At 40.2% G+C, this 27971-nt stretch overlaps 1 protein-coding gene across 1 annotated transcript in view; it reads right to left on the bottom strand.

The window, feature by feature from the left end:
• The window catches only part of LOC120883312 (multidrug resistance-associated protein 4-like), a 152642-nt gene that overhangs the window by 52830 nt on the left and 71841 nt on the right, over positions 1-27971 (bottom strand). The window contains exons 19-24 of the mRNA XM_040267351.1: positions 27452-27546; positions 24124-24270; positions 19393-19472; positions 15285-15435; positions 6288-6407; positions 5062-5172 (exon numbers count right to left, since the gene is read on the bottom strand). Of these exons, the coding sequence (XP_040123285.1) occupies positions 5062-5172; positions 6288-6407; positions 15285-15435; positions 19393-19472; positions 24124-24270; positions 27452-27546 (704 nt within the window). The remainder of the gene's footprint in view (positions 1-5061; positions 5173-6287; positions 6408-15284; positions 15436-19392; positions 19473-24123; positions 24271-27451; positions 27547-27971) is intronic.

The following is a 27971-nucleotide window of genomic DNA, read 5'->3' as shown; positions in this document are numbered from 1 at the left end:
ACCCCAAGACACATATTAATCAAATTTAAAAAGATCAAACACAAAGAACAAACATTAAAAGTAACAAGGGCAAAACAACAAATAACACACAAGGGGATTCCCATAAGGATAACAGCTGATCTCTCAATAGAAACTCTTCAGGCCAGGAGGGAATGGCAGGACATACTTAAAGTGATTAAAAAAAAAAAAAAAATAACCTATAGCCCAGATTACTGTACCCAGCAAGGATCTCATTCAAACATGAAGGAGAAATCAAAAGCTTTACCACCACCAAACCAGCTCTCCAACAAATGCTAAAGGATCTTCTCTAGACAGGAGACACAAAAAGGGAGCATAAACTCGAACCCAAAACAATAAAGTAATTGGCAACGGGATGATATTTATCAATAATTACCTTAAACATAAATGGGTTGAATGCCCCAACCAAAAGACAAAGACTGGCTGAATGGATACAAAAACAAAACCCCTATATATGTTGTCTACAAGAGACTCACCTCAAAACAGGGGAAACATACAGACTGAAAGTGAAGAGCTGGAAAAAAACATTCCATGCAAATCGGGACCAAAAGAAAGGAGGAGTAGCAATACTCATATCCGATAAAATAGACTTTAAAACAAAGGTTGTGAAAAGAGACAAAGAAAGACACTACATAATGATCAATGAATCAATCCAAGAAGAAGATATAACAATTATAAATATATATGCACCCAATATAGGAGCACCGCAATATGTAAGACAAATGCTAACAAGTATGAAAGTAGACATTAACAATAACACAATAATAGTGGGAGACTTTAATACCCCACTCACACCTATGGATAGATCAACTAAACAGAAAATTAACAAGGAAACACAAATTTTAAATGATACAATAGACCAGTTAGATCTAGTTTATATCTCTAGGACATTTCACCCCAAAACAATGAATTTCACCTTTTTCTCAAGTGCACACAGAACCTTCTCCAGGATAGATCACATCCTGGGCCATAAATCTAGCCTTGGTGAATTCAAAAAAACTGAAATCATTCCAAGCATCTTTTCTGACCATAATACAGTAAGATTAGATCTCAATTACAGGAGAAAAATATTAAAAATTCTAACATATGGAGGCTGAACAACATGCTGATGAATAACCAACAAATCACAGGAAAAAATTTTTAAAAATCAAAATATGCATAGAAAAAAAATGAAAATGAAAACACAATAACCCAAAACCTGTGGGACACTGTAAAAGCAGTGCTAAGGGGAAGGTTCACTGCAATACAGGCATAGCTCAAGAAACAAGAAAAAAGTCAAATAAATAACCTAACTCTACACCTAAAGATACTAGAAAAGGAAGAAATGAAGAACCCCAGAGTTAGTAGAAGGAAAGAAATCTTAAAAATTAGCGGAGAAATTAATGCAAAAGAAACAAAAGTGACCATAGCAAAAATCAACAAAGCCAAAAGCTGGTTCTTTGAAAGGATAAATAAAATTGACAAACCATTAGCCAGACTCATCAAGAAACAAAGGGAGAAAAATCAAATCAATAAAATTAGAAATGAAAATGGAGAGATCACAACAGACAACACAGAAATACAAAGGACCATAAGAGACTACTATCAGCAATTATATGCCAATAAAATGGATAACATGGAAGAAATGGACAAATTCTTAGAAAAGTACAACTTTCCTAAACTGAACCAGGAAGAAATAGAAAATCTTAACAGACCCATCACAAGCACGGAAATTGAAACTGTAATCAGAAATCTTCCAGCAAACAAAACTCCAAGTCCAGACAGCTTCACAGATGAATTCTACCAAAAATTTCAAGAAGAGCTAACACCGATCCTACTCAAACTCTTCCAGAAAATTGCAGAGGAAGGTAAACTTCCAAACTCATTGTATGAGGCCACCATCACCCTAATACCAAAACCTGACAAAGACGCTACAAAAAAAGAAAACTACAGGCCAATGTCACTGATGAACATAGATGCAAAAATCCTTAACAAAATTCTAGCAATCAGAATCCAACAACACATTAAAAAGATCATACACGATGACCAAGTCGGCTCTCTCCCAGGGATATTCTTCAAATCCACAAATCAATCAATGTAATACACCACATTAACAAATTGAAAAATAAAGCCATATGATTATCTCAATAGATGCAGAGAAAGCCTTTAACAAAATTCAACATCCATTTATGATAAAAACTCTCCAGAAAGCAGGAATAGAAGAAACATTCCTCAACATAATAAAAGCTATATATGACAAACCCACAGCAAACATTATCCTCAATGGTGAAAAATGGAAAGCATTTCCCCTAAAGTCAGGAACAAGACAGGGGTGCCCACTTTCACCACTACTATTCAATATAGTTTTGGAAGTTTTGGCCACAGCAATCAGAGCAGAAAAAGAAATAAAGGAATCCAAATTGGAAAAGAAGTAAAACTGTTTGCAGATGACACAATCCTCTACGTAGAAAACCCTATGGACACCACCAGAAAACTACTAAAGCTAATCAATGAATATAGTAAAGTTGCAGGATATAAAATCAACACAGAAATCTCTTGCATTCCTATACACTAATAATGAGAAAATAGAAAGAGAAATTAAGGAAATAATTCCATTCAACATTGCCACAAAAAGAATAAAATACTTTAGGAATATATCTACCTAAAGAAACTAAAGACCTATATATAGAAAACTATAAAACACTGGTGAAAGAAATCAAAGAGGACACTAATAGATGGAGAAATATACTGTGTTCATGGATCAGAAGACTCAATATAGTGAAAATGAGTATACTACCCAAAGCTATCTATAGATTCAATGTAATCCCTATCAAGCTACCAACGGTATTTTTCACAGAGCTAGAACAAATAATTTCACAATTTGTATGGAAATACAAAAAACGTCAAATAGCCAAAGCAATCTTAGAAAGAAGAGTAGAACTGGAGGAATCAACCTGCCTGACATCAGGCTCTACTAGAAAGCCACAGTTATCAAGACAGTATGGTACTGGCACAAAGACAGAAACATAGATCAATGGAACAAAATAGAAAGCCCAGAGATAAATCCACACACCTATGGACACCTTATATTTGACAAAAGAGGCAAGAATATACAATGGAGAAAAGATAACCTCTTTAACAAGTTGTGCTGGGAAAACTGGTCAACCGCTTGTAAAAGTATGAGACTAGAACACTTTATAACACCATTCACAAAAATAAACTCAAAATGGATTAAAGATCTAAATGTAAGACCAGAAACTATAAAATTCCTAGAGGAAAACATAGGTAAAATACTCTCTGACATAAATCACAGCAGGATCCTCTATGTCCCACTTCCCAGAATATTGGAAATAAAAGCAAAAATAAACAAATGGGACCTAATTAAAAGCTTCTGCACAACAAAGAAAACTATAAACAAGGTGAAAAGACCGCCTTCAGAATGGGAGAAAATAATAGTAAATGAAACAACTGACAAAGAATTAATCTCAAAAATATACAAGGAACACCTGCAGCTCAATTCCAGAAAAATAAACGACCCAATCAAAAAATGGACCAAAGAACTAAACAGACATTTCTCCAAAGAAGACATACAGATGGCTAACAAACACATGAAAAGATGCTCAACATCATTTATTTCAGAGAAATGCAATCAAAACCACAATGAGGTACCATTTCACACCAGTCAGAATGGCTGCTTTCCAAACGTCTACAAGCGATAAATGCTGGAGAGGGTGTGGAGAGAAGGGAACCCTCTTACACTGTTGGTGGGAATGCAAACTAGTACAGCCACTATGGAGAACAGTGCAGAGGTTCCTTATAAAACTGGAAATAGAACTGCCATATGAACCAGCAATCCCACTGCTGGGCATACACACCGAGGAAACCAGAATTGAAAGAGACAAGTGTACCTCAATGTTCATCACAACACTGTTTATAATAGCCAGGATATGGAAGCAACCTAGATGTCCATCAGCAGACAAATGGATAAGAAAGCTGTGGTACATATCCACAATGGAGTATTACTCAGCCATTAAAAAGAATACCTTTGAATCAGTTCTAATGAGGTGGATGAAACTGGAGCCTATTATACAGAGTGAAGTAAGCCAGGGGAAAAAAAAAAACAAACACCAATACAGTATACTAACACATATATATGGAATTTAGAAAGATAGTAACGATAACCCTGTATGCGAGACAGCAAAAGAGACACAGATGTTAGAACTTTCTTTTGGACTCTGTGGGAGAGGGAGAGGGTGGGATGATTTGGGATAATGGCATTATAACATGTATAATGTCATATGTGAAACAAATCACCAGTTCAGGTTTGATGCATGATACAGGATGCTCAGGGCTGGTGCACTGGGAAGACACAAAGGGATGGTATGGGGAGGAACGTGGGAGAGGGGTTGAGGACGGGGAACACGTGTACACCCGTGGTGGATTCATGTTGATGTATGGCAAAATCAATACAATATTTTAAAGTAATTAGCCTCCAATTAAAATAAATAAATTTATATTTTTAAAAATTAAAAAAAAAATAAAATAAAATGGGTTACCAAAAAAAAAAAAAGAAAGAATCTGCCTGCTAATGCAGAAGACACAGGTTTGATCTCTGGGTCGGGAAGATCCCCTGAAGGAAATGGCAACCCACTCCAGAATTCTTGTCTGGAAAATCCCATGGACAGAGGAACCTAGCAGGCTACAGTCCATGGATTCTCAAAGAGCTGACATGGCTTAGAGACTAGCACACAATAACAGATTCACTTGACTGTATATTTGAAACTAATACCACATTGTAAAGCAAATAAACGCCAATGAATCTTTTTTTAAAGGTCTCAACAAGGATCTTCTGTAAATAAATTAATGGAAAAAAAGATAAAAGTTCTCATCAAGATGCAAATGACTTTACATGGACCACGCTGTGGAGTCACATGCTACAAACACTTTAATACAATTCATTAGAATCAAAGGTATATATTAGACAAGTGGCAAGAGTTTAAATTAATAACTGGAAATGAAGCTATAAACTGTAAGCATTCCATAAATATTCAGATTTTTACTTACTATCTGCCAGAATCAGGGCCGCAAAGGCAACAATAGTGACAAAGATGGCACAGATGACATCCAGATACATAGCGAGCTGTTGGGACATCGTCAAAAGCAGGAAACAAGCCTCTGGATTTGTGAACCATAATATAATGAATAAACATAAAAACCATGTTAGCTGCTTCTAAAAGTAGGACGTCAAAGTTACACATTCAAGGAAACTGAAGATTCCAGAAAGCTAGATTCTGACAAAGACAACATATAGCACCTATAGAATCAGTCCAGCACCTTTGTGAGAAGCATGCACTGAAAACCTCGACTCACTGGTTATCAACAGAAATACAATCACAAGGAAAAAGAGGGAAAAAATTCTAATCCGCACATTTCCGGTAGTGCTGGACCTCAACATGAAGGTCATCCTCTCACATGTCGACTCTTCCCAGCTCTCTGGTAGCAGACGGCACAGCCCACACTGTTTCCAGCACCTTCTGCACTCACTACACGACCCTACATGTGTCTACTTTTAGGAGCCAATATCTAAAGGACCATCAGCTAACAAGATCTGCATGTGGCTTTTTAAATGCAGTCATTATCTTCAAAACAGAATAAAGATTTTAGAGATAGGTCAAAATTTTACAGACTTAGTGGAAATTCTAAAATTTCTTCCTAAAAAAAATTTCATTGATACAAAGTATGATCAAGTGGGTGGCAAATCAGGAAATTATACTCCTCAATCACATCTGCCCCCTGCATACTCTGAAAAGAGAGTCAATAAACTAAAGCCTGTGGGTCAAGAACAGCAACCACCTGGTTCTGTAAAGTTTTACTGGAACACAGCCATGGCCATTTGCTGACATATTTTCTTTGCCTGTCTTTGTGCTACAACAGCAAAGGTAAGTAGCTGCATTAGGGACAGTATAGTACAAAAAGCCTACAATATATTCTACCTGGATCTTTCCAAAAATCAGAAAAAGTTTCTTAACTCCTGCCCTAAAGAGAGAGAAAGCCACAGGGCACAGGACAAAGGCCAATGCAAACGAGGCAGGGGAGAAAAGTAGGGGGTGATGGGGAAGAGGGGCACAAAGAGGGATGTCAAGAGGAAGGGCTGGGGGAGGCAGGTGTGCAGAGGGGGATGTGGAGCGGCACAGAGAGAGGTGAGAGCAGCCAGGCCACCTGAGAAGAAGGTCAGGCCTCAGAAGGCAGCAGAACTCATCCTTTGAAATCATCTCCAGAAACGTACAGACCTGAGTGCAAATCCTGGTGTGTGTTGAACAGTTTCTGAAACTTGTGTTCGGCTTTGTACGCCCGGATGGTCCCGAGTCCCCGGAGAGAAGATGCTAAGTGAGAAAACACTGGGCTCTGTGCTGGGGAAGCAGAGACAGACACATGACAGAGAAAGTCAGGAAGGCTGGACATGAGGAAACCACTGCCTCCTGGGCTCTGTGGTCACACGTCCCACACCCAGGGCTTCCTGGAGGGCTACCTGGGGAAGGAAGCTGCTCCTTTTGGAAAGGATTCTCCATGTGACCCTCAAACTCCTGTTCACACCAACCTTCACTTTAACAACCTGGAGATTAAAGATTCTCTTTGAACTCAAATTGAAGCTAGATTTATGTAAAGGAATTCTTTATTAATTAATTCATCAAGGTCCTCTCAAATACACCTCCCTCTAAATTCTTTTGGCATCTCTCTATGTGGAAATTGTTCAAGTGTTTTTTAAAACATATTGAAGGATAGTTGATTTACAACAATGTGTTAGTTTCAGGTATATAGTACAGTGGGTCACTTATTTTTTCTGATTATATTCCATTATAGGTTATTACAAGATACTGAATAAAATTCCGTGCTTTACAGCCAATCCTTATTGCTTATCTATTTTACATGGTAGTGTTTATCTGTTAATCCCATATTCCTAATTTGTTCCTCCCTCCCAGTCCCCTTTCGTAACTATGTTTGTTTTCTGTATCTGAGTCTATTTCTGTTTTGTATATGATCTTTTACTTTTTAGATTCCACGTACAAGTGATGACATATCATATTTGTTTTTCTCTGAATTACTTTACTAAGAAAAATCTTCTTTCCATCCATGTTGCTGAAAATGGCAGTATTTCATTCTTTTTCCTGAGTAATTATTAACTAATTTATGAGTCAGTGGCATTCCAAAATTTAATTCATTAGAGTCCTTACCACACTGAACTTTGGTGAGCTACCTGTATGCTGTCTTCACCTCAGATGAGTAGCCTAAAGGCTGGGATAGAGTCAGTACCTGCCCCACCCTCCACCAGAGCCAGACCCAGGACAGGGTGAGACGAGTAAGGGAGGGGACAGTCTGCCGCCTCCCCGTCCTGGGCCTCCCCCTGCACCTGCGCCAGGAGCCTCTGTGCGGGTCACGGAGCACCCGGCACTGCACTGCCCTTGTGTGCTCAGGACCCGGCAGACGAGGAGCCTGTGAATGGTCTTGACTTCCATTCCGGGAGCCTGATGGATGCTTTTATAACTGCCTGCTGGACACCTGTCCTGGTGTTTGCGGGTCACTGCGGCATGTGACACTCACATCACCTTTTTAGAATCTGACAGTGGCCTTAGCGTCCATTCTCTTTTGAGTGGCTTCATGTGGGTTTGGGTTCTGCTGTCATATGACTGGTCGTTCGTTTCCTGACATCTTCTCTAAGAGCACACTGACCACGAGCACCTCCTGCCCATCGGGGAGCAGGTGGGCTGCAGGGCAGGGAGGACCCCTCACAGTTCTCATTCTCCACCGTGAACAAGGCGGTAACTTGCTGTTGTCAGTGGCAGACTGGGACACTATGACCTCTGTCCGGGATGAATGATAACTTGTGTTTTATCAGCAGGAAATACCAATATCACCTTGTTACATGTGCATCTCCTGAGAAGAGCTGTTAGTAAAACCTGGGTGTTTAGAAGTTAAGATCACTTATCTTGCAGACGGCTATGGAGATTTTATAAAATGAAAGGGAAAAAAGTCAAGGGGGAGAACTCCAAATTATTTTCAGGGCCTGACTCCTTAGCCTAACATCCGAACATCTGCCGAGGTGACAGTGTAATCAGTAGCAATGTGCACGTGGGCACTGCATTGGGGGTGGGGGCTGAGGTTCAAGGGGGCAAAGACACAGAGCCTCCTCTTATGCTTAGTGTCCTCAGTTCTACCAGCAAGCAAGGAGCAGGCTTCCTCCTGTGAGACACTGGAGCTCAGAAAGGGTAGGAACCCCTGGCTGGGGGAGGACAGCTTGGGCTGGAGGCCAGTTGAGCATCCACTGGACCCTGGTGCTCTTTCCACCTGGGGGTGTCTGACCAGGAACCATAACTATTAGGGCCCCACCTGTGACACTAACATAAAGGAAAAACCTTCTCTAAACCTGAACATGATCTAACATTTCCCCTTTGTATGTTGTTCAGGCAGAGAGCTGAAAGTGAGTCAGTGGTGCTTTGCCTTTGGTCATCCAGTTGTGTGCCTGTGTTCTCATTTCAGCACCCACAAGGCTCTCTGTCTTCATTAAGTTGAATAACTTTTTTTTTTTAACTTTCTGTAACTTTGCCCTTATAAGAGCAACACAAACACAGACCAAACTCATGCTCCAAATAAGAGAGGCTGGGATCTCTGTTCATGCTTTTTCTGCACCCCGGCAGGCATCCCAATCCAACCCCAGAACTCAGTCTGGAAGCAGGGTGCTCACAGGGATGACACAGGTGAATTCCGGGGCCATCACCCTGTCAGGAGGATGCCAAGGCTGCAGCTCCAGAGAGCACAGAAAACACTACAACCAGGCTCCCATTTCCACAGCAAATGTGGTGACATCATCAACACTACTCATCACAAACAAGGCTTCTGAGAAGGAAGCAGACATGACTGTTCACCCAGGGAGATCCTGGAATGAACTCTTGAGCAAGGCCTCCCTCACCTGCTTCCCTGTTGGGAGATCAAAGCTGAAACTGATTCTCTCCAGCAGGGATGGTGGGCAGGGTCGACTTTAGAAACCAGGTGTCATCTCACACTTGAACACCAGGGAACCAAACATCCCACCACCTACCTCACCTCATGCCCAAGAGTTACAGCGGGCCAGAGGGAACGCACACCTGTGAAAAGCCATCCTGTTTCTTTCAAACCCCACTTGGGGCTGAGCAGGATGCCAGGATGAGTGAATGGGAGGGTCTGCAAAGACAATTAACTTGTACAGGGGAAGAGGGGATGTCAAGGCTCTGGTATTATGTTGCCCAGTGTAACATCCTTTTTCCCACAAACACTGAGCTCACTATCCTGAAGCAGATATGTAACAGACATGGCATCACTCAGCAGTCACAGACATGTGTAACTCTACATTTCATGTAACTGACAGTTACATTTTCCACAACCCTGAGGACACTTGGGAACAAACCCCACAAGGTCAGCACAACTTCCCTAGCAGGGGGAGGCCAGGGAATTGCATGCAAGGACCCTGGGCTGACAGCCTTCCTGCAGGTTATCATTCATGCTCCATGAGACCTGCTAGTTGTTGTTGTTCAGTCCCTAAGTCATGTCTGACTCTTTGCAACCAAATGAACTACAGCATGCCAGGCTTCCCTGTCCACTATCTCTCAGAGTTTGCTCAAATTCATGTCCATTGAGTTGGTAAACTATCTAAATATTTTATCATCTCTTGTCCCCTTCTCCTCCTGCCCTCAATCTTTCACAGCATCAGGGTCTTATCCAATGAGTTGGCTCTTCAGATCAGGTAGCCAAAGTACTGGAATTTCAGTTTCAGCATCAGTCCTTCCAATGAATATTCAGGACTGATTTCCTTTACGATTGACTGGTTTGATCTCCTTGCTGTCTGAGGGACTCTCAAGAGTCTCCTCTAGCACCAAAATTCAAAAGCATCAATTCTTCCACCCTCGACCTTCTTTATGGTCCAACTTTCACAACCATACATGACTATTGGACAAACCATACCTTTGACTATACAGACCACTGTCAGCAAAATGATATCTCTGCTTTGTAATATGCTGTCTAGGTTTTTCAGTTTTTCTTCCAAGGGCAAGTATCTTTTAATTTCATGACTGTGGTCAACATCCACAGTGATTTTGGAGCCCAAGAAAATAAAGTCTGTCACTGTTTCCACTTTTTACCCATATATTTGCCATCATTGGATGGGATTGGATGCCATGATCTAGTTTTTTGAATGCCGAGTTTTAAACCAGATTTTTTCACCATCCTCTTTCACCTTCATCAAGAGATTCTTTAGTTATTCTTTGCTTTCTGCCATTAGAGTGGTATCGCCTGCATATCTGATGTTGTTGATATTTCTCCCAGCAATTTTGATTCCAGCTTGTGATTCATCCAGCCTGGCATTTTGCATGATGTACTCTGCATATAAGTTAAATAAGCAAGGTGATAATGTACAGACTTGAAGTATTCCTTTCCCAATTTTGAACCAATCTGTTGTTCCATGTCCAGTTCTTACTGTTGCTTCTTGTCTTATATGCAGGTTTCTCAGGAGGCAGGTATGGTGGTCTGGTATTCCCATCTCTTTAAGAATTTTTCAGTTGTTGTGACCCACACAGCCAAAGGCTTCCATGTAGTTAATGAAGCAGAAATAGATGCTTTTCTGGAATTCTTTTGCTTATCTATGATCCAACAGATGTTGGCAATTTGATCTCTGGCTCCTCTGCCTTTTCTAAATCCAGCTTGCACATCTGTGTAGTTTTTAGTTCATGTACTGTTGAAGCCTACCTTGAAGGGTTTTGAACATTACCTTACTAGCATAGAGATGAGTGCAATTGTGCAGTAGTTTGAACATTCTCTGGCATTGCCTTTCTTTGAGATTGGAATGAAAACTGACTTTTCCAGTCCTCTGGCAACTGCTGAGTTTTCCAAATTTGCTGGCATATTGAATTTGCAGCAAACTAACAGCATCTTTTAGGATTTGAAATAACTCAGCTGGAATTTGATCACCAGCACTAGCTTTGTTTGTAGTGATGCTTCCTAAGACCCATTTGACTTCACATTCCAGGATGTCTGGTTCTAGGTGAGGGATCACATCACTAGTTTTTGTTAATATTTTCTTATTTCTTCTTGTTCAAGGTCTGATGTCTTTGACAGTAGCCCGCAAGTACTTTATAAGCATCAAACTCAAGAAATTCTCATAGGAACCCCAGAAACTGAGGGATTAAGAACACTCACTGCCCAAGATTAAGTAAGTTAACCTACCTAAGTGGTAGAGCAGACAGAGGTCAGACCCAACTCTGTTTTATTCCCAAGTCTGTACCTATGTACTAAGTCATTTCAATCATGCCCGACTCTTTGCGACCCTATGGACTGCTGCCCGCAAGTCTCCTCCATGGGATTCTCCAGGCAAGAATACTGGAGTGGGTTGCCACTCCTTCTCCAGGGGATCTTCCGGACCCAGAGACTGGACTGGATCTCTTATGTCTCCTGCACTGGGAGGCAGGTTCTTAACCACCAGGGCCACCTAGTTCAGTTCAGTCTCTCTGTCATGTCTGGCTCTTTGGAAGCCCCTTATTCCCAAGGCTGGGCTTCTATTCACAGCTGCAGTGTCTCTGAGGGAGAATAATCAGGGTTAAGGATGCCCATGTGTGAATACATGCTTTTTTCTCCAGACTTTATTGTTTATATTCAGAAAACTCCCAGATCTAATCCAGCTAATAACTAACAGCTTTTACCATTACCATACATCTTATTAAGCACCAGAGGTTGAACAAAGTTCCTGGGAATCTTGTATGAAAACACCTTAAAACAGCAGACTTAAGGATCCATGGTCTGAATACACCTGAACAACGTGCTAACCCACTGCTACCAAAGCCTGTGGCAGACATTGCTAGTTGATCACAGCAGCCTTTCAAACAGAATTTTGCATGTGACTTCGTCATTCAGGCACTGCTAAATGCAGAGTGGACCAGACCATCAAAAAGAATGAACTAATGCCATTTGCAGCAACAAGGATGGACCTAGAGAGTGCCACATGAGTGAAGTCAGACACAGAGGGAGAAATATCATATGAAACCCTTTATATGTGGAATCTAATAGGAAATTGTACAAGTGAACTTACAAAACAGAAACAGACTCGCGTACTTAGAGAACGAACTTATCGTTGCCGGGGGAAGAATGAGAAAAGATAGGGGGCTTCAGATGGACGTGTACCCAGTGCTGTATTTAAAATGGATAACCAGCAAGTATCTACTGAGTAGCACATGGAATGTTAAGTGCAGCCTGGATGGGAGAGGGGTTTGGGGTAGAATGGATATATGTATACGTATGACTGAGTTCGTTCATTGTTCACCTGAAGCCATCACAATGTTGTTTGTTAACTGGCTATACCCCAATACAAAATAAAAAGTTTAAAAGCAAACAAAAAAGAATTGGCTAGAGAAAGGCATGGAGAAGGCAATGGCACCCCACTCCAGTACTCTTGCCTGGAAAATCGCATGGTCGGAGGAGCCTGGAAGGCTGCAGTCCATGGGGTAGCTGAGGGTCGGACATGACTGAGCGACTTCACTTTCACTTTTCACTTTCATGCATCGAAGAAGGAAATGGCAATCCACTCCAGTATTCCTGCCTGGAGAATCCCAGGGACAGAGGAGCCTGGTGGGCTGCTGTCTATGGGGTCGCACAGGGTCGGACACGACTGAAGCGACTTAGCAGCAGCAGAGAAAGGCAATCAAACACCATCCAGGTTTTATGCACTGCTCTGTGACTATTGCTATGCTCAATTTTGCAAAAATGTGCTCAATAAACCCATTATAATCAGCTGCATATTCACCATTAAGATGAAAATGTCAGCCTAAGCATCTAGAGGCAACTAGGCAGCAGGATCTGAAACAAAACCTCAGGACTTCAGTGGTCCTTCAGAGCACAAAGAAGAAGCAGGCTTATGTCTTCTGGCCACAGCAGTCAGACAAGTGAACTTACAAAAGAGATGTCAGGTGTCCTTTTTGCTGGTGGTTCCAGCAGTGACCTTAAGATATACTATCGGTTACTATTTAGAGAAAACAGCAGTGTTATTATTTATGGCATAGACCCACCACCTAGAGAGAGAACATAGACAATTCTAATCTACTAGCCACCATGTGGTTATCTGGGGTGTGGAGGAGGGGGTATCTGGATTGAATTTATAGTCTAACATTGCTGCAGCCTACTAGAGTACCAAAAATTCCAATATTCCACAGAGATGGGGCCAAAGTTTTCAGATTCTTCAGATGAAAGATTGAGAAAATCCTATACTGCTTCTTCATTAAAAAAGCCTCAGGAAGTACCCTTCTCTCCACTTCTGTGTGGATGGGAAGTAGCCCTTCCCTAGGTATAAATCTTTTTTTTTTTTTGGTCAGGAATGGATATTTCTTTTTCTTTTCATTTTCTTTTATTTTATTTTATTAATTTTTTATATATTTCTTTTTTTAATTAATTAATTTATTTATTTATTTTTACTTTACAATTCTATATTGGTTTTGGCATACTTAATCACATGTTCCTTCTGGAACAACCCCTCTTTGAATGTACCAGAGACCTGCTTTTTCCAACAAGACTATTGAATAACTCCAGCTCACGTGCACCCTCAAATCATAAAACATCTGAGGCCTTGTCTACACAGAAGACTGGATGGAGCTCATCACTTCCTCTTCTGCCTCCCCAGGTCGTACCATGCTACCAAGTCACATCAGCAGAATGCCACACACCTGGACTCTACTGCTCCCCATCCATCCAAACACCTCACAAGACCAGACCTCACAGGAGTTCAGCTAGTTCTCTTGATGAGTGAAAACTTCTAAAGCTTTTACAAAACAGATGATCACTATTCTTTTTGCAAGTAATTAGAGTTAAGTATCTCTTAAGCATTTTTTATTATTAAAAACAAAGCACACAAATGCCACAATAAAGGGAAAAAACTCCTTTGACTGGATGAACTTAGATTTTTTTCCACTTGGTGGATACAAAGAATCATGGGACTCTATACTTCTCTTCTTGGCTTGGTTTCTAGAAGGTTAAGTTGGTATTAATTTGTAATAATTATTCATGATTCAGGTCTCTGATATAAACATCTTCCTTCCTTATTTTTTGGCTATAGTTCTTATTACTTTTTAGAAAACATATAACAATTCTACTTTTATTTTTTTGTTTTAATATTGATGAAATATGTACATTAATAATCAGATAAATTCAATTATTTCATCATCTGTGATTACCTATAGAACAGAAGGATTCATCATAAAATGTGTTCTCCATTTTTTTTTTTTTGGCTGTGCTGTGTGAGATCTTAGTTCGCCAACCAGGGATTGAAGTTGTGTCCCCTGCAGTGGAAGCACAGAATCTTATCCACAGGACCACCAGAGAAGTCCCTGTTCCTCATTATTCTACAAGTAGGAAACTGACTGGGGTAATAGACCAAATGCCTACCAAACAGATTCCCTGTCCTGGGTCCTCCTAGGGAAATATTTTTCATATAGCATCTCATATAGCTATTCCCATATAGCATCATTTATATGAGAAGTTTTGAGAAAGGAGGGAGCACAAACAGTGTGGGATCACTCAAAATACTGGTGATGATAAAGAATAAAGCTGAAAATAATAGGACTTATCTTTCCAATACATTTCCCTGGAGAAGGCAATGGCAACCCACTCCAGTACTCTTGCCTGGAAAATCCGATGGACAGAGAAGCCTGGTAGACTACGGTCCATGGGATCGCAAAGAGTCAGACACGACTGAGCGACTTCACTTCACTTCCAATACATTTAACAGCTGCAACTTACTCGGACATGTAAATGAATGTATTTTTCAAATATATCACTTCTGATATACATTTCCTTAATGTCTCCTTTCCTTTTCTTAATCTTTTGCTTTCCTTGTCATCTCTAGTAGGAGAAGAAAAAATGTAATCTTTAGGAAAAGAAAAACTCCTATTTTCCTTCTACATTAGTTCCAACATGATGAAATATTTTATTTTTAAGGAAAGTATTTATAGAGTGGATAATCTGTTAGGCAGTATGCCATAAACAAGACAGAACGGTCCCTGTCCTTATCGTGCTCACATTCATCTTTGTGCTAAAATGCAAAGCTGCAGCTGACCTGTTAAGGGCCACAATGACTCACAGTGGCCATCACATTCAATAATGTCAACTTAGTGAGAAATTCCAGAAGATAGACTCTCTGGAATTTCAGGGGTATGGTTAATTACAGCGTAAATGGAAGCCAGCCTGCATTGCCATCCCAACCTGAGAGCCCCGGCACTCACCTGCAGATTCCAGGCGTTTCACATCTCGTGATGTCCTTAAGAAATACCACTGGACAACAAAGAAAATGATGCCAAAGGGAATCACAAGTATAGCAACCCAAGGAATCACAGCCACCATCATGCCCATCACACCAATCACAAGTAGAAACGTCTGAAATGGCAAAAATAAATACAGAGGGCTCCTTAGGAAGGACACTTTTCAAACTTTAATTGGCTGTTTTGTTAGGATTAAACTCCTTTGCTCAAAAGACTTGTTGAAACAGTAAGGAATGCTTTCGCATCCTAAAAAATAAAACTATAGGAGGTCCTCATGATGTTTATTATATGAACCAAACACTATGATAAGAACTTTCTCAGTATTCTTATTCACTTGCTAACTTGAGCCTGACTCTTTGTGACCCCATGGACTGCAACACACCAGGCTTCCCTGTCCTTCACCATCTCCCAGAGTTTGCTCCAACTCATGTCCATTGAGTCAGTGATAACATTCAACCATCTCATCCTCTGTCATCCCCTTCTCCTGCCTTCTTTCCCAGCATCAGGGTCTTTTCCAATGAGTTGGCTCTTTACATCAGGTAGCCAAAGTATTGGAGCTTCAGCTTCAGCATCTGTCCTTCCAATGAATAGTCAGGGTTGATTTCCTTTAGGATTGACTGGTTTGATCTCCTTGTGGTCCAAGGGATTCTCAAGAGTCTTCTCCTAACCACAGTTTAAAAGAATCAATTTTTCAGCACTCAGCTTTCTTTATGGTCCAACTGTCACATCCATACATGACTACTGGAAAAACCATAGCTTAGATGGACCTTTGTTGGCAAAGTAATGTCTCTGCTTTTAATACACTGTCTAGGTTTGTCATTGCTTTTCTTCCAAGGGTCAAACATCTTCTAATTACATGGCTGTAGTCACCATCTGCAGTAATTTTGGAGCCCAAATAAATTCTACCACTGTTTCCATTGTTTCCCCATCTATTTGCCATGAAGTGATGGGACTAGATGCCATGACCTTTATTTTTTGATAGAGCTCCCACAATTAGGAGTCCAGAAGCATCAAGGGGTGAGTTTCTAGATGTCTTCCTCCCCTGGGGCACTGGAGGAGACCCACAAGGGGAGGGCTTCATAACTGACTCAAACCTGTACCTCAGACCTCAAATCTATCCCGTTTGTTGAAGGGAAGGAGGGAGAGAGGGAAATACCCTCACCACCTCACACACACTTAATTCACAAACTTAAAATCCAAACAACAAGCAATATATCCTCAGACCCTACATTCCAGATGGACCTCTCTCCTGCTTCAATCAAACTCCTTCCAAAAATAGCCTGTCTTCACCTCAACTCCTTCCATACCTCCTGGATTTGCAGCCCTTTGCATTCTGGCCTCCTCCCATCTGTATCCTGTTGCTCAAGTCACCAGAAGCCTCCTGATTCAAAATCAACCAACAATTTTCCACAGACTCACCCTCTTATTTGAGTTGAACAGACTCGTCCTTCCTTGGCTCCCCAATCTACTTCCTCCTTTCTCCCTTGCTATTCATTGTGTGTCTCCTCTCCTCCCCTTTCTCTCTGCTTTCTCTCTGAGTATCGAACCTTCTTATCTTGACCCCTAAAACTGCTTCACTCTCCCTGGGTTGTCATCTTCACAGATTCAGCTACTACCTGCTCAGTGAAAACTACACAGGCTCCATGCTCATCCCAGGTCTCTCCCTCGAACACCAGACTCTTACTTCCAATGACCTGCAGGACGCCTCCACCTTCAACTTCAAGATAATTGAACTACAGGGCAGAGCTGGGATTCAAAATCAGTGAGACTAGAATTTTATCTCCTCATTTCTGAGACTGGATCCTACAGAAATCAGGTAGCTTCTATCACTGTCCTTCTATATGTCATGCACAAATATGTGACGATTCTGATTATGACCACTAACTAACCATATACTAAGCTCACAGAGGAAACCCAACCTTGGCCTAGCTTGTCATTAACAAAGATACAGAGCCTTTCACAAAATCTTTTCAAAGTTATTCACAATCACTGTTAAAATATACCATTGTTTTTAGGGAAGATTTGTTTCTGGGGATAAATTATGTAGTTAAACTCAGAAAGACGCACTTATAAGTTTGTGGAAGAGAAAAAAAAAAAAAGAAAGAAAGACATCTCTGCAGTAAAAGCACTCTACCTCCGAATCTCAGCTTAATTCACATTGGTAACAGTGAAAGCCATGCCCACAGGCTACACTGTCTGCAGTCAGATATTGACTGCTGCATTTCTGCACTCAGCTTTTGATAATGCATTTTACTTCTGGAATTAACTGGAAAGAAAATGAAAATTCCCCACAGATCTAATCACTAAAAAGTTGACAATATTAAATAACATCAGCCGTTAAAAAGAATACATTTGAATCAGTTCTGATGAGATGGATGAAACTGGAGTCAATTATACAGAGTGAAGTAAGCCAGAAAGAAAAACACCAATACAGTATACTAACACATATATATGGAATTTAGAAAGATGGCAATGATGACCCTGTATGCAGGACAGCAAAAAAGACACAGATGTGTATAATGGACTTTTGGACTCAGTGGGAGAGGGAGAGGGTGAGATGACTTGGGAGAATGGTATTGAAACATGTATAATATCATGTAAGAATCGAATTGCCAGTCTATGTCCGATGCAGGATATGGCACGCTTGGGGCTGGTACGCGGGGATGACCCAGAGAGATGTTGTGGGGAGGGGAGTGGGAGGGGGGTTCAGGTTTGGGAACGCATGTACACTCGTGGTGAATTCATGTCAATGTATGGCAAAACCAATACAGAATTGTAAAGTAAAATAAAAAATAAATAAATTTAATTTAAAAATTAAAAAATAAAAATAAATAAATAAATAAATAACATAAAAAAACACTCCACATGAGCAACAGTACTGAACAAAGAAATGAGAACTGAGATGACCCAACATCATTCTTTAGAACCTCAAATTCACAGACAAAACAGAGGCTGGATAGACAGTATTCCTGTAGGTCTCTCTCTCTCTTTTTTTTTAATACCCTTCAAGACAGAGCAATCAGCTTGTTAAAAGAAAAACTGCCTACAAAAACAAAAGACATTTTATGAGATGGCTTTGATCATGGAACTGAATTACTGGATTAAAGGCTTTATATCTTAATAACTGCTCTCTATTGCACTTGTTGGACTTCCCAGGTGGCTCAGTGGTAAAGAATCCACCTGCCAATGCAGGAGACTCAGGTTTAATTCCTGGGTCAGGAAGATCTCCTGGGCAAAGAAATGGCAACCTGCTCGAGTATTCTTGCCTGAAAAATCTCATGGACGGAGGAAGCTGGTGGGCTACAGTCCATGGGGTCACAAAATAGTTGGACACAGCTTAGTAACTAAACAACAACAACATTGTCCTTGCTAAAGTATGAATTTCACCTTATTTTTACCACTCTTCTCTTTGTAAGTAACCACACCTGGCTTTATCCAAATAAAACAGTGCAGTAAATATTTGTCCTCTGTGGTAACACAATGTATCAGCTCGTGCTTAGTCATGTCCAACTCTTTGTGACCCCATGGACTGTAGCCCACCAGCTTCCTCTGTCCATGGAATTCTCCATGCAAGAATAGTGGAGTGGGTTGCTCTTTCCTCCTCCAGGGAATCTTCCTGTCCCAGGGATCAAACTCACATCTCTTGCATTTCCGGCACTGACAAGCAAATCCTTCACCACTGAACCACCTGGGAAGCCTAATACAATGCATAATTTAGTTAATCTAGGCTATCTCTTCATGAGAGGTGATTATTTCTAAATTGTGAAATGTGCTCACAGTAAAGGGAATCCAGTGAGACACCTGGAAGGCAGAGGGAGAACCAATTGCCCAGCATGTCACTACTTGAGACCAACCTTGACGTGACTGTGTAGCCACTCCTGCCCCAGATATTTCCCATGTTAACTCAGCCTCCCAATCACAGCCGTACCCTTCTCTCACAAACATGACCTTACACAAGATAACAGGACACATTGCCAGGCTGAAAGGCCCACCTTCAGCCCCTCTGAAATGGCCTTGAGAAACAGGCACTCTACTATTCCTTGTGAGAACTCTGAGAGGATTGGTACATTACCTGGATGAAATCTTGAAATATCTGGGGCAGTAAATCATCCATATGCCCAATGTCTTTGGAGAAACGATTTAAAATTCTTCCTGCAAGAACAGGATATGAGAAATTACTCATTTCCTCAGATAGGAAAAAAATTCACAAACAAGTCAAAACACTATTTTTAAAGTATATGTATTTAGGGACTTCCCTGGTGGTACAGTGTCCCCAGTGCAGAGGACATAGGTTCAATTCCTGGTCCAGGAAGATCCCACATGCCTCAGAGCAACTAAGCCTGTGCGGCACAACTACTGAAGCCCCTGTGCCTAGAGCCTGAGTGCCACTAGAGAAGCCACTGCAATGAGAAGTGGGAACACCACAATGAAGAGCAGCCCTGCTTGCTGTAAGTAGAGAAAGCCCGTGTGCAGCAACAAAGACCCAATGCAACTATAAATAAATAAATCTTAAAAAAAAAGGAAGACCTGTATTAAATATTTACTGTATTGGATTTTCCTAGTGGCTCAGTGGTGAAGAATCCACCTGCCAATGCAGGAGACAAAAGACATGTAAGCTCAACCTCTGGGTCATCAAGATCCCCTGAGAAGGAAATGGCAACCCACTCCAGTACTCTTGCCCAGGAAACTCCATGAACAGAGGAACCTGATGGGCTACAGTCCGTGGGACCACAAAAGAGTCAAACATGATTTAATGATTAAACAGCAAATTTAATATATTATAAATTCAAATGAAATAAGCTGATGCCTGTGTAAAAGGAAAGAGAAAACAGGATGATACCTAAAGAGAAACAAAAGTACCACCAAATGGCATTGGGTGGGGAGTCGAAACTGATTTTTAAAAGAATGGGGGACTCTTGTGGCAGTATCAAGAAGGGTTGGTGGATTTCAGAATGTTCCCTCCCTTTAGAGCCATCCCATCTAAGACTCATTCCAAGTGCTAAGTTGGTAAATAAACAGTTGCAAAATACCTAAATCAATCCTAATGTTACACTAACTTTGCTTTAGTTATCATTAGTTTTCCCAAGTGATACTCTTTCAGTTCAGTTCAGTTCAGTTGCTCAGTCATGTCCGACTCTTTGAGACCCCATGAATCACGCCAGGCCTCCCTGTCCATCACCAACTCTAGGAGTTCACTCAGACTCAACGTCCATCGAGTCAGTGATGCCATCCAGCCATCTCATCCTGTCGTCCCCTTCTCTTTCTGCCCCCAATCCCTCCCAGCATCAGAGTCTTTTCCAATGAGTCAACTCTTCTCATGAGGTGGCCAAAGTACTGGAGTTTCAGCTTTAGCATCATTCTTTCCAAAGAAATCCCAGGGCTGATCTCCTTCAGAATGGACTGGTTGGATCTCCTTGCAGTCCAAGGGACTCTCAAGAGTCTTCTCCAACACCACAGTTCAAAAGCATCAATTCTTCGGCGCTCAGCCTCCTTCACAGTCCAACTCTCACATCCATACATGACCACAGGAAAAACCATAACAGCCTTGATTAGACGGACCTTAGTCGGCAAATTAATGTCTCTGCTTTTGAACATGCTATCTAGGTTGGTCACAACTTCTCTTCCAAGGAGTAAGTGTCTTTTAATTTCATGGCTGTAGTCACCATCTGCAGTGATTTGGGAGCCCCCAAAAATAAAGTCTGACACTTCTTTCCACTGTTTCCCCATCTATTTCCCATGAAGTGATGGGACCAGATGCCATGATCTTCATTTTCTGAATGTTGAGCTTTAAGCCAACTTTTTCACTCTCCTCTTTCACTTTCATCAAGAGGCTTTTTAGTTCCTCTTCACTTTCTGCCATAAGGGTGGTGTCATCTGCATATCTGAGGTTATTGATATTTCTCCCGGCAATCTTGATTCCAGCTTGTGTTTCTTCCAGTCCAGCGATACTCTTTAAATCAACATAATTATAACCTCTCTGTAATTTTTTTCCCTCCAGATCATTCACAGCACCTCACATTTGGGGAAACTGTGAGTTTTGACCATTTCCAAGTTGTGAATTTACTACTGGGGTAATAAAAGTCATTATTTTCAGAGGTGTACCAGGTGTGACAAACACAGACTTAATGAATAAGCATCTAAGAAGATCAGAGGGATGTAGGCAGGAAAACAAATATATTACTAAATGACTAAGGATCACTTATCATTGATTTTATTTCCCTTTTCAGAATCTACAACAATAGTATATCCACAACAATATACATATAAAGGTTTCAGGATTGTAATATGAGAACTAATTTCTATTAAATATCTAGTGTGAACTTAAAACACCACTTGCCACATCAGTAAACAAAGATTCTGCAGACACAAGGACTCTGCAGCCACCCCTGCAAGGGCGGTGCACCCCGAGGAGATGCAGGAGGAGAAAGCAGAGGGTACTGGCCCCAGATGGGGAGGTGCACATCAAAGGAGGAGCCAATACTGACTCCATGCTGGATCTGTTTCTTTGACCATTGCTGTTCACTGCTTTTGTCAGGGAACCCCTGCCCCTCTGCCTCAAAGTTAAACTAAAGTGGCTTTTTTTCAGCTCACAGGGGGACAATCTGACCCTCATCATCCGTGAATAGCTGTAGAAAAGAAAAAATTAACAAATCCCCTCCAATTTTGCAAGGTAAATGGCTTTACTTCCTCGTCTCCTCTCCTCTGTGTCCTATAAAAGAACCTGGCATCCAGGCCCCAATAAGATGGTTATTTTGAGACATTAGTCTGCAAAGTTCCCAAATAAAGTCGCTATTTCTTGCTTTAAGATGTCCTCTATAAGACTTACTGGCATTGTGAGGTGAGCAGAGCGAGCTTGAACTTGGTAACAAGTAACACCAGTCCATGCGGTTTTCTCTTCATGCCATCACATTCCAGAAACAAAGATACCATAAACAGTCTATTACAAATTCTACTTTTGAAAATAAACACAGGGAAAAGTTCAACTTAAGGCACCACCAAAAGAGCAAATAAGTGATGCCCCGAAACCTTTGGGCATATCTTTGCAGCACTTAATTGGGCTTCTATTTCTTGAAGGAAAGAAGTTCTGATAATAGACACAGGATGGGAAGACAAGATATACACTGGTATGTCTGCTGCTCTAGGATTAGTGACCTTGAAGATTTAAACTTGGTTCCAAATCCTTGAATAACAAATATATCAGCATCTGGAGAAGCCTACAGGTCATCATCAGCCTGTTGAACTGTGGTCAGGAGCACTCAGAGGCTGTGATAACAGAAATTCAGTCCCACTTAATGCTCCCAAATTTATGACCATAGCTTTCACATTAACAGGCAAAGTAGAACGGCTTCACAGCCACAATAGCATGGACTCCTCCAATCACTTCCTTAGTATGGCTTTATAATATGATGAGATCTGTGTGAGCCTCTGCACCTTTACATCCTGTGCTCCACACAGTGCCCGGACTAAACAACATGTGTTGAATAAATCTGTGCAAGATGCAGCCCTAAACAGTCTTATTTAATCCTCAACAACAGCCTTGTCAAACAGGAAGGGCAGCAGTTATTCCCATTTCACAGGAGAGGAAGTTCCCAGACACTATGTCACTATCCTCACTAAAGTTCATTAGGTACTGCCCGTGTGCTAAATGCTGTGAATGTATTAACCTGCTTAATGCCCACAAAATCAAGATATTGGTAAGTGTGTGAATAATATCCTCATTTTATAGGTAAGAAAATTGAGACACAGAGAAATTAAATAACTTGTACATAACTATTAACATAAATATAACTGGCTATTACTATTAGTAACTAGCACCAGGACTGAACCCAAGAAGTTGGCTCCAGAGTCCATACTTATAACCATGACAATATCCTGCCTGGAGATTTGCCTGCCCAGTAGTATCTACCTACTTTGACCTTGATCACACAGCTAGTTGATGACCAGGCAGCTCCTGTCCTCTCTCCAGTCACATGCCTGCCTTGACAGGTCCTGTCAATCATGACCTGCAAAAACAAAGCTGCCCTGGGCCTCAACACAAGTCTAACCAACTGAACGGAGTGGGCATATATGCTGATGAACTAACTGTTTGTAGAAACCCAGGTCAGGAGACTACCTTCCAAAGCAAGACAGGTCAAAGGCCTCAGAGTGGAGGAAGTAACCACTTCAGGGACACTCTTACTTGGTAATGAAGATCCACCTGCTATGTACCACAAGACCTCTTAAATGTAACCAAAATTCCACTGTAAAACTAGAGGGTTGATTTTATTGAAGAGGATGTTTACATTTCACTGATCTTGCATTTAAATTAATTTTCCATTACAATTCAGGTAAACCTCAAAATATGAGCACATGCCAGAGCTCTGTGGTCCCAGAAATGGAGGGGCCAATGAAAGAAAGAAACACACAGCCTGTCTCCTGTAGAGATGTTTCTGGAAGAAGGTCCTTCCTAGTTAGCTTAACACCATGTAACACGGCCAATGTCCCAATAACTAGTCAAAAATATTTCAACACATTTGCATTGTATATTGGGTATATGTAACAAATGGACTCCTAAATCATCCTGTAAAGTAAACATTAATTTTTTTACAGACATGCGTAAATTGGAATAAAAGCGTATATGCTCCTATATCCAGATTTTTTTTCCCTACCAAGAAAAGTTATCAATGAAACTTTTTGTAGAAAATGAAAAAACACGGACAGTGATTTTCTTCTAAGCATATCTTCCATTTTCAAATATGAAAATGTAATCAGGCACTAAATGTGTTAATAAGACATTCATTGAGAAGCTTCATGTCTGACTTACCTATTGGATTTCTATTGAAGAACAATACCGGAGCTCTCAAAATGCTCTCCAACATTTTGTTGTGCAAAGTTTGTGAAGCATTAGCAAGGACGTAGAATAACAGCAGAGACCTTGTGATGCCAAAAAGGATGGTAGACACAGTTAACCCTGAAATAAAGAAACATCACTCAGCACAAGATCTCTGTCTAATCCTCAACAATGCTGAAGCGTGGTAGGCAGTTTATAAAGATATGATGCATTTAATTCTATAGGTAAAATTTACACAGAAATTTACATACACATAGAATAAAATTTTATATATGTAAATATATATATAGTAAATTCTGTAAGAGTTTAATGCTTTCACAAAATACATTTATAAAGAAGAATATAAAAATCAATGTTTTACTCTCACTAAATAGAAACAACACAGGGGTAAAAATATCATCTGTTACCTACAGTTTCATTCTAGGCTTTCCTAATTCAATTACAAGTTGTAATAAAAACTCACAAGATTGATAATTGCAAAAAGTAGTTGATCTTCTCTCCACATTTCAAATTTCACTATTTACAACATGTCCCACAATCTAAAAGTGAGATATGCTTTGGTACCAGCATGTGAATTAGCAGGAAATAGGAGAAATGATTGACCATTTCCCTATAATTTACAAGGAAATTTACTTCCATGTAGAGTAGCTTCTTAAGAACCTACTGTATAGCACAGGAAACTCTACTCAATGCTCTGTGGTGACCTAAATGGGAAGGAAATCCAAAGAGAGGATATTGTATCATTGGTTCACTTTTCTGTACCGCAGAAACTAACACAACATTGGTGAGTGAGTATACCGAAATAAAAATTAATAAAAATTTAAAATATTAAAAATAAAGTAGCTGCTATAGGCTCAAGTAACTTTAAAGAGTATAAATAGACCATGTTAAGTTGCAGGTGGACAATCTCTTAAATAACTGAATTGTAAGAAACTACAAGTTATATTCTGGCAGAGATAATTAATCTAAACAAGCAAATAATCTCTTACTAAGTGTTTGCTAGAACCTAAAAGCATTTGTAAACAAATATAATCATGCAAATTTATGTTTTATCAATAACATAAATGAACACTACTATGCATATAAAAATTAAAAGAGCCCTCTAAACATCTCTTCAACTCACAATGCTAAATAGAGTTGGGGTAACTTCTGTAATAAATATTTCATCAAGCACTTTTTCCATTGAGCTGACCAGTATTATTTAAATTCTGAAAGCTGCTCAAATTCCTGAATTCCATTAACAGGCCTTTGCCTTAGCCCACCATCCTATACAGATGTGCAACAGAATCCCTTCCTTTTTCTCTAAGCTCTCATTGTCCACCAATTCAGAAGGTAAATTGCTGGTGGATTCAAGTTTCTTGACAAGAAAATAAATGCCAGATCAACAAAATAAATGCCAAATTTCAATGAGTGGATTTTTACATAACACACTCTTTTCTTTGTACAAGCATTTGTACAAGCAAATTTTGAAAAGCGTTTTCTGGGAGGATATTTAAATTTTTATTTAGTTTTTTTTTTTAATTTATTAGGGTATAGTTGCTTTACACTGCTGTGTTAGTTTCTGCTCTACAATGAAGTTAACCAGCTATATGTATACATATATCCCCTCCCTCTTAGACCTCCTGTCCCCCCATCCCTCCCCTCTAGGTCATCACAGAGCACTAAGCTAAGCTCCCTGTGCTACACAGCAGCTTCCCACTAGCTATCTGTTTTACACATGCTAGTGTATGTATGTCAATCCTAATCTCCCAGTTCATCTTCCCCACCTCCCTTCTCCTCGTTGTGTCCACACATCTGTTCTCTACATCTACAACTCCATTCCTGCCCTGTAAATAGATTTGTAGGTACCGTTTTTCTAGATTCCATATATATGCATTAATATAAGCATTTCATTTGTTTTTCTCTTTCAACTTACTTTACTCTGCATGTTAGACTCTAGGTCCATCCACGTCTCTACAAATGACCCAATTTCATTACTCTCTATGGATGAGTAATATTCCAGTGTATATATATACCATAAATGAAATGAAAAGACAGTCCTGAGAATGGGAGAAAATAACTGCAGACTAAGCAACTGACAGGGATTAATCTCCACAATATACAAGCAGCTCATGCAAAAAAAAAAAAAAAGATTAAAAATGGGCAGAAGATCTAAATAGACATTTCTTCAAAGAGGACATACAGATGGCCAAGAGGCATGTGAAAAGATGGTCAATATCACTATTAGAGAAATGTAGATAAAAACTACAATAAGGTATTACCTCACACCAGTCAGAATGGCCATCATCAAAAAATACACAAACAATAAATGCTAGAGAGTGTGGAGAAAAGGCAACCCGCTTGCACTGCTGGTAGGAATGTAAATTGATACAGCCACTATGGGGAACAGTATGGAGGTTCCTTAGAAAACTAAAAATACAACTACTATATGACCCAGCAATCTCATAACTGGGCCTCTACCCTGAGAAAACCATAATTCAAAAAGACAGATGTACCCCAATATTCATAGCAGCAATATTTACAAAAGCCACGGCATGGAAGCAACCTAAATGTCCATCAACAAATAAATAAAGAAGATATTTAAAATTTTAGGTGAAGATACCCTTTAAGTAGTACATAAAGCGATATATATTCTAAACGTTCTTGTGAATAGAGACAGTCACGCTAATATTAGTCTGGCACACCAAATGTAAAATTAATCACACAGTTGGGGAGAAGAAAACACTGTGATCTCAAGGTAAGAAAGAGGAGGAATCTAATCCCAGGCCCTGGATTTCCCCTGCTTAGCTTCTCTAGTAACTAGTGAAGCCCAAGAGATGACCAGTGTGGTAAAGGGGAGCTTTGCATACTGAGGGAATAATGCTTTTTATCTGGGGCCCATACTGCCAGAGGATTTCACCCAGGATCAAGAAAAGCCATTTAGACTGAATTGGAACAACCTGAACCACAGGGTGGGGATTCATTTCTAATCCCCTTACCCATCCATATAGAGATAAAAGATTTAGCTAAAGCAATCTATTTAATAGACAATAGCCGTGTATTTGCCAGGGGCTGATTTTCTGAATGTGCAATCCTGGTTTAACTACCAAAATCCAGTACCAAGCAAATTAAGAGTCTTCATTCAACCTCTTTTCTTCAAGTAGATCTTTAAAATAATTAGTCTAATTAATTCACAGAGTAAATGAGACCAAGACAATCAGTTAAGACATTGCTGAATTACTTTGGAAGCCCTAGTTGATCACACAGACTCATTATAAACACCTTAGACTCTGCTATAATGGAGCAGATGACACAACTTTACCTGAATAAACTCCTAAGAACCAGTTCAGTACAAACATTACATCTGCAGCTTCTTCTACATATGTCCCTAAATACAGGCCACTTTGTACATTCGCCCTATGGAACAGGGAAGAAAAAATATTACACTATAGATTATACATAGAATTTACACAAATATCAAAAAATTTACCTCAATTCAAGAAATGTATTTTATGCTGCAAAGCATTTCCCAGCTCACAGGGCCCTCTGTGTGTCTTCCTTTTAAAAATCTGAATCACGACTTTCAGTTTTCAAAACTGTCTGTGAAGACAGACTTAGAAAAGGAACTTACGGTTGCCGAGGAGAAGGATAGTTAGAGAGTTTGGATGTTCATGCACACACTGCTGGATTTAAAACAGGTAACCAACAAGGGCTTATTGTACAGCACATGGAACTCTGCCCAGTGTTATGTGGCAGCCTGGATGTGAGTGGGGTTTGGGGGAGAATGGGTACATGCATATGTATGGCTGAGTCCCTTTGAAGTTCATCTGAAACTATCACCA

The sequence above is a fragment of the Oryx dammah genome, unplaced genomic scaffold (genome assembly GCF_014754425.2).
Source record: "Oryx dammah isolate SB20612 unplaced genomic scaffold, SCBI_Odam_1.1 HiC_scaffold_24, whole genome shotgun sequence".
In the NCBI taxonomy this organism is placed as follows: Eukaryota; Metazoa; Chordata; class Mammalia; order Artiodactyla; family Bovidae; genus Oryx; species Oryx dammah.
The sequence above is the reverse complement of the archived record's forward strand: the minus strand, read 5'-3'. Positions and strand labels throughout refer to the sequence as shown.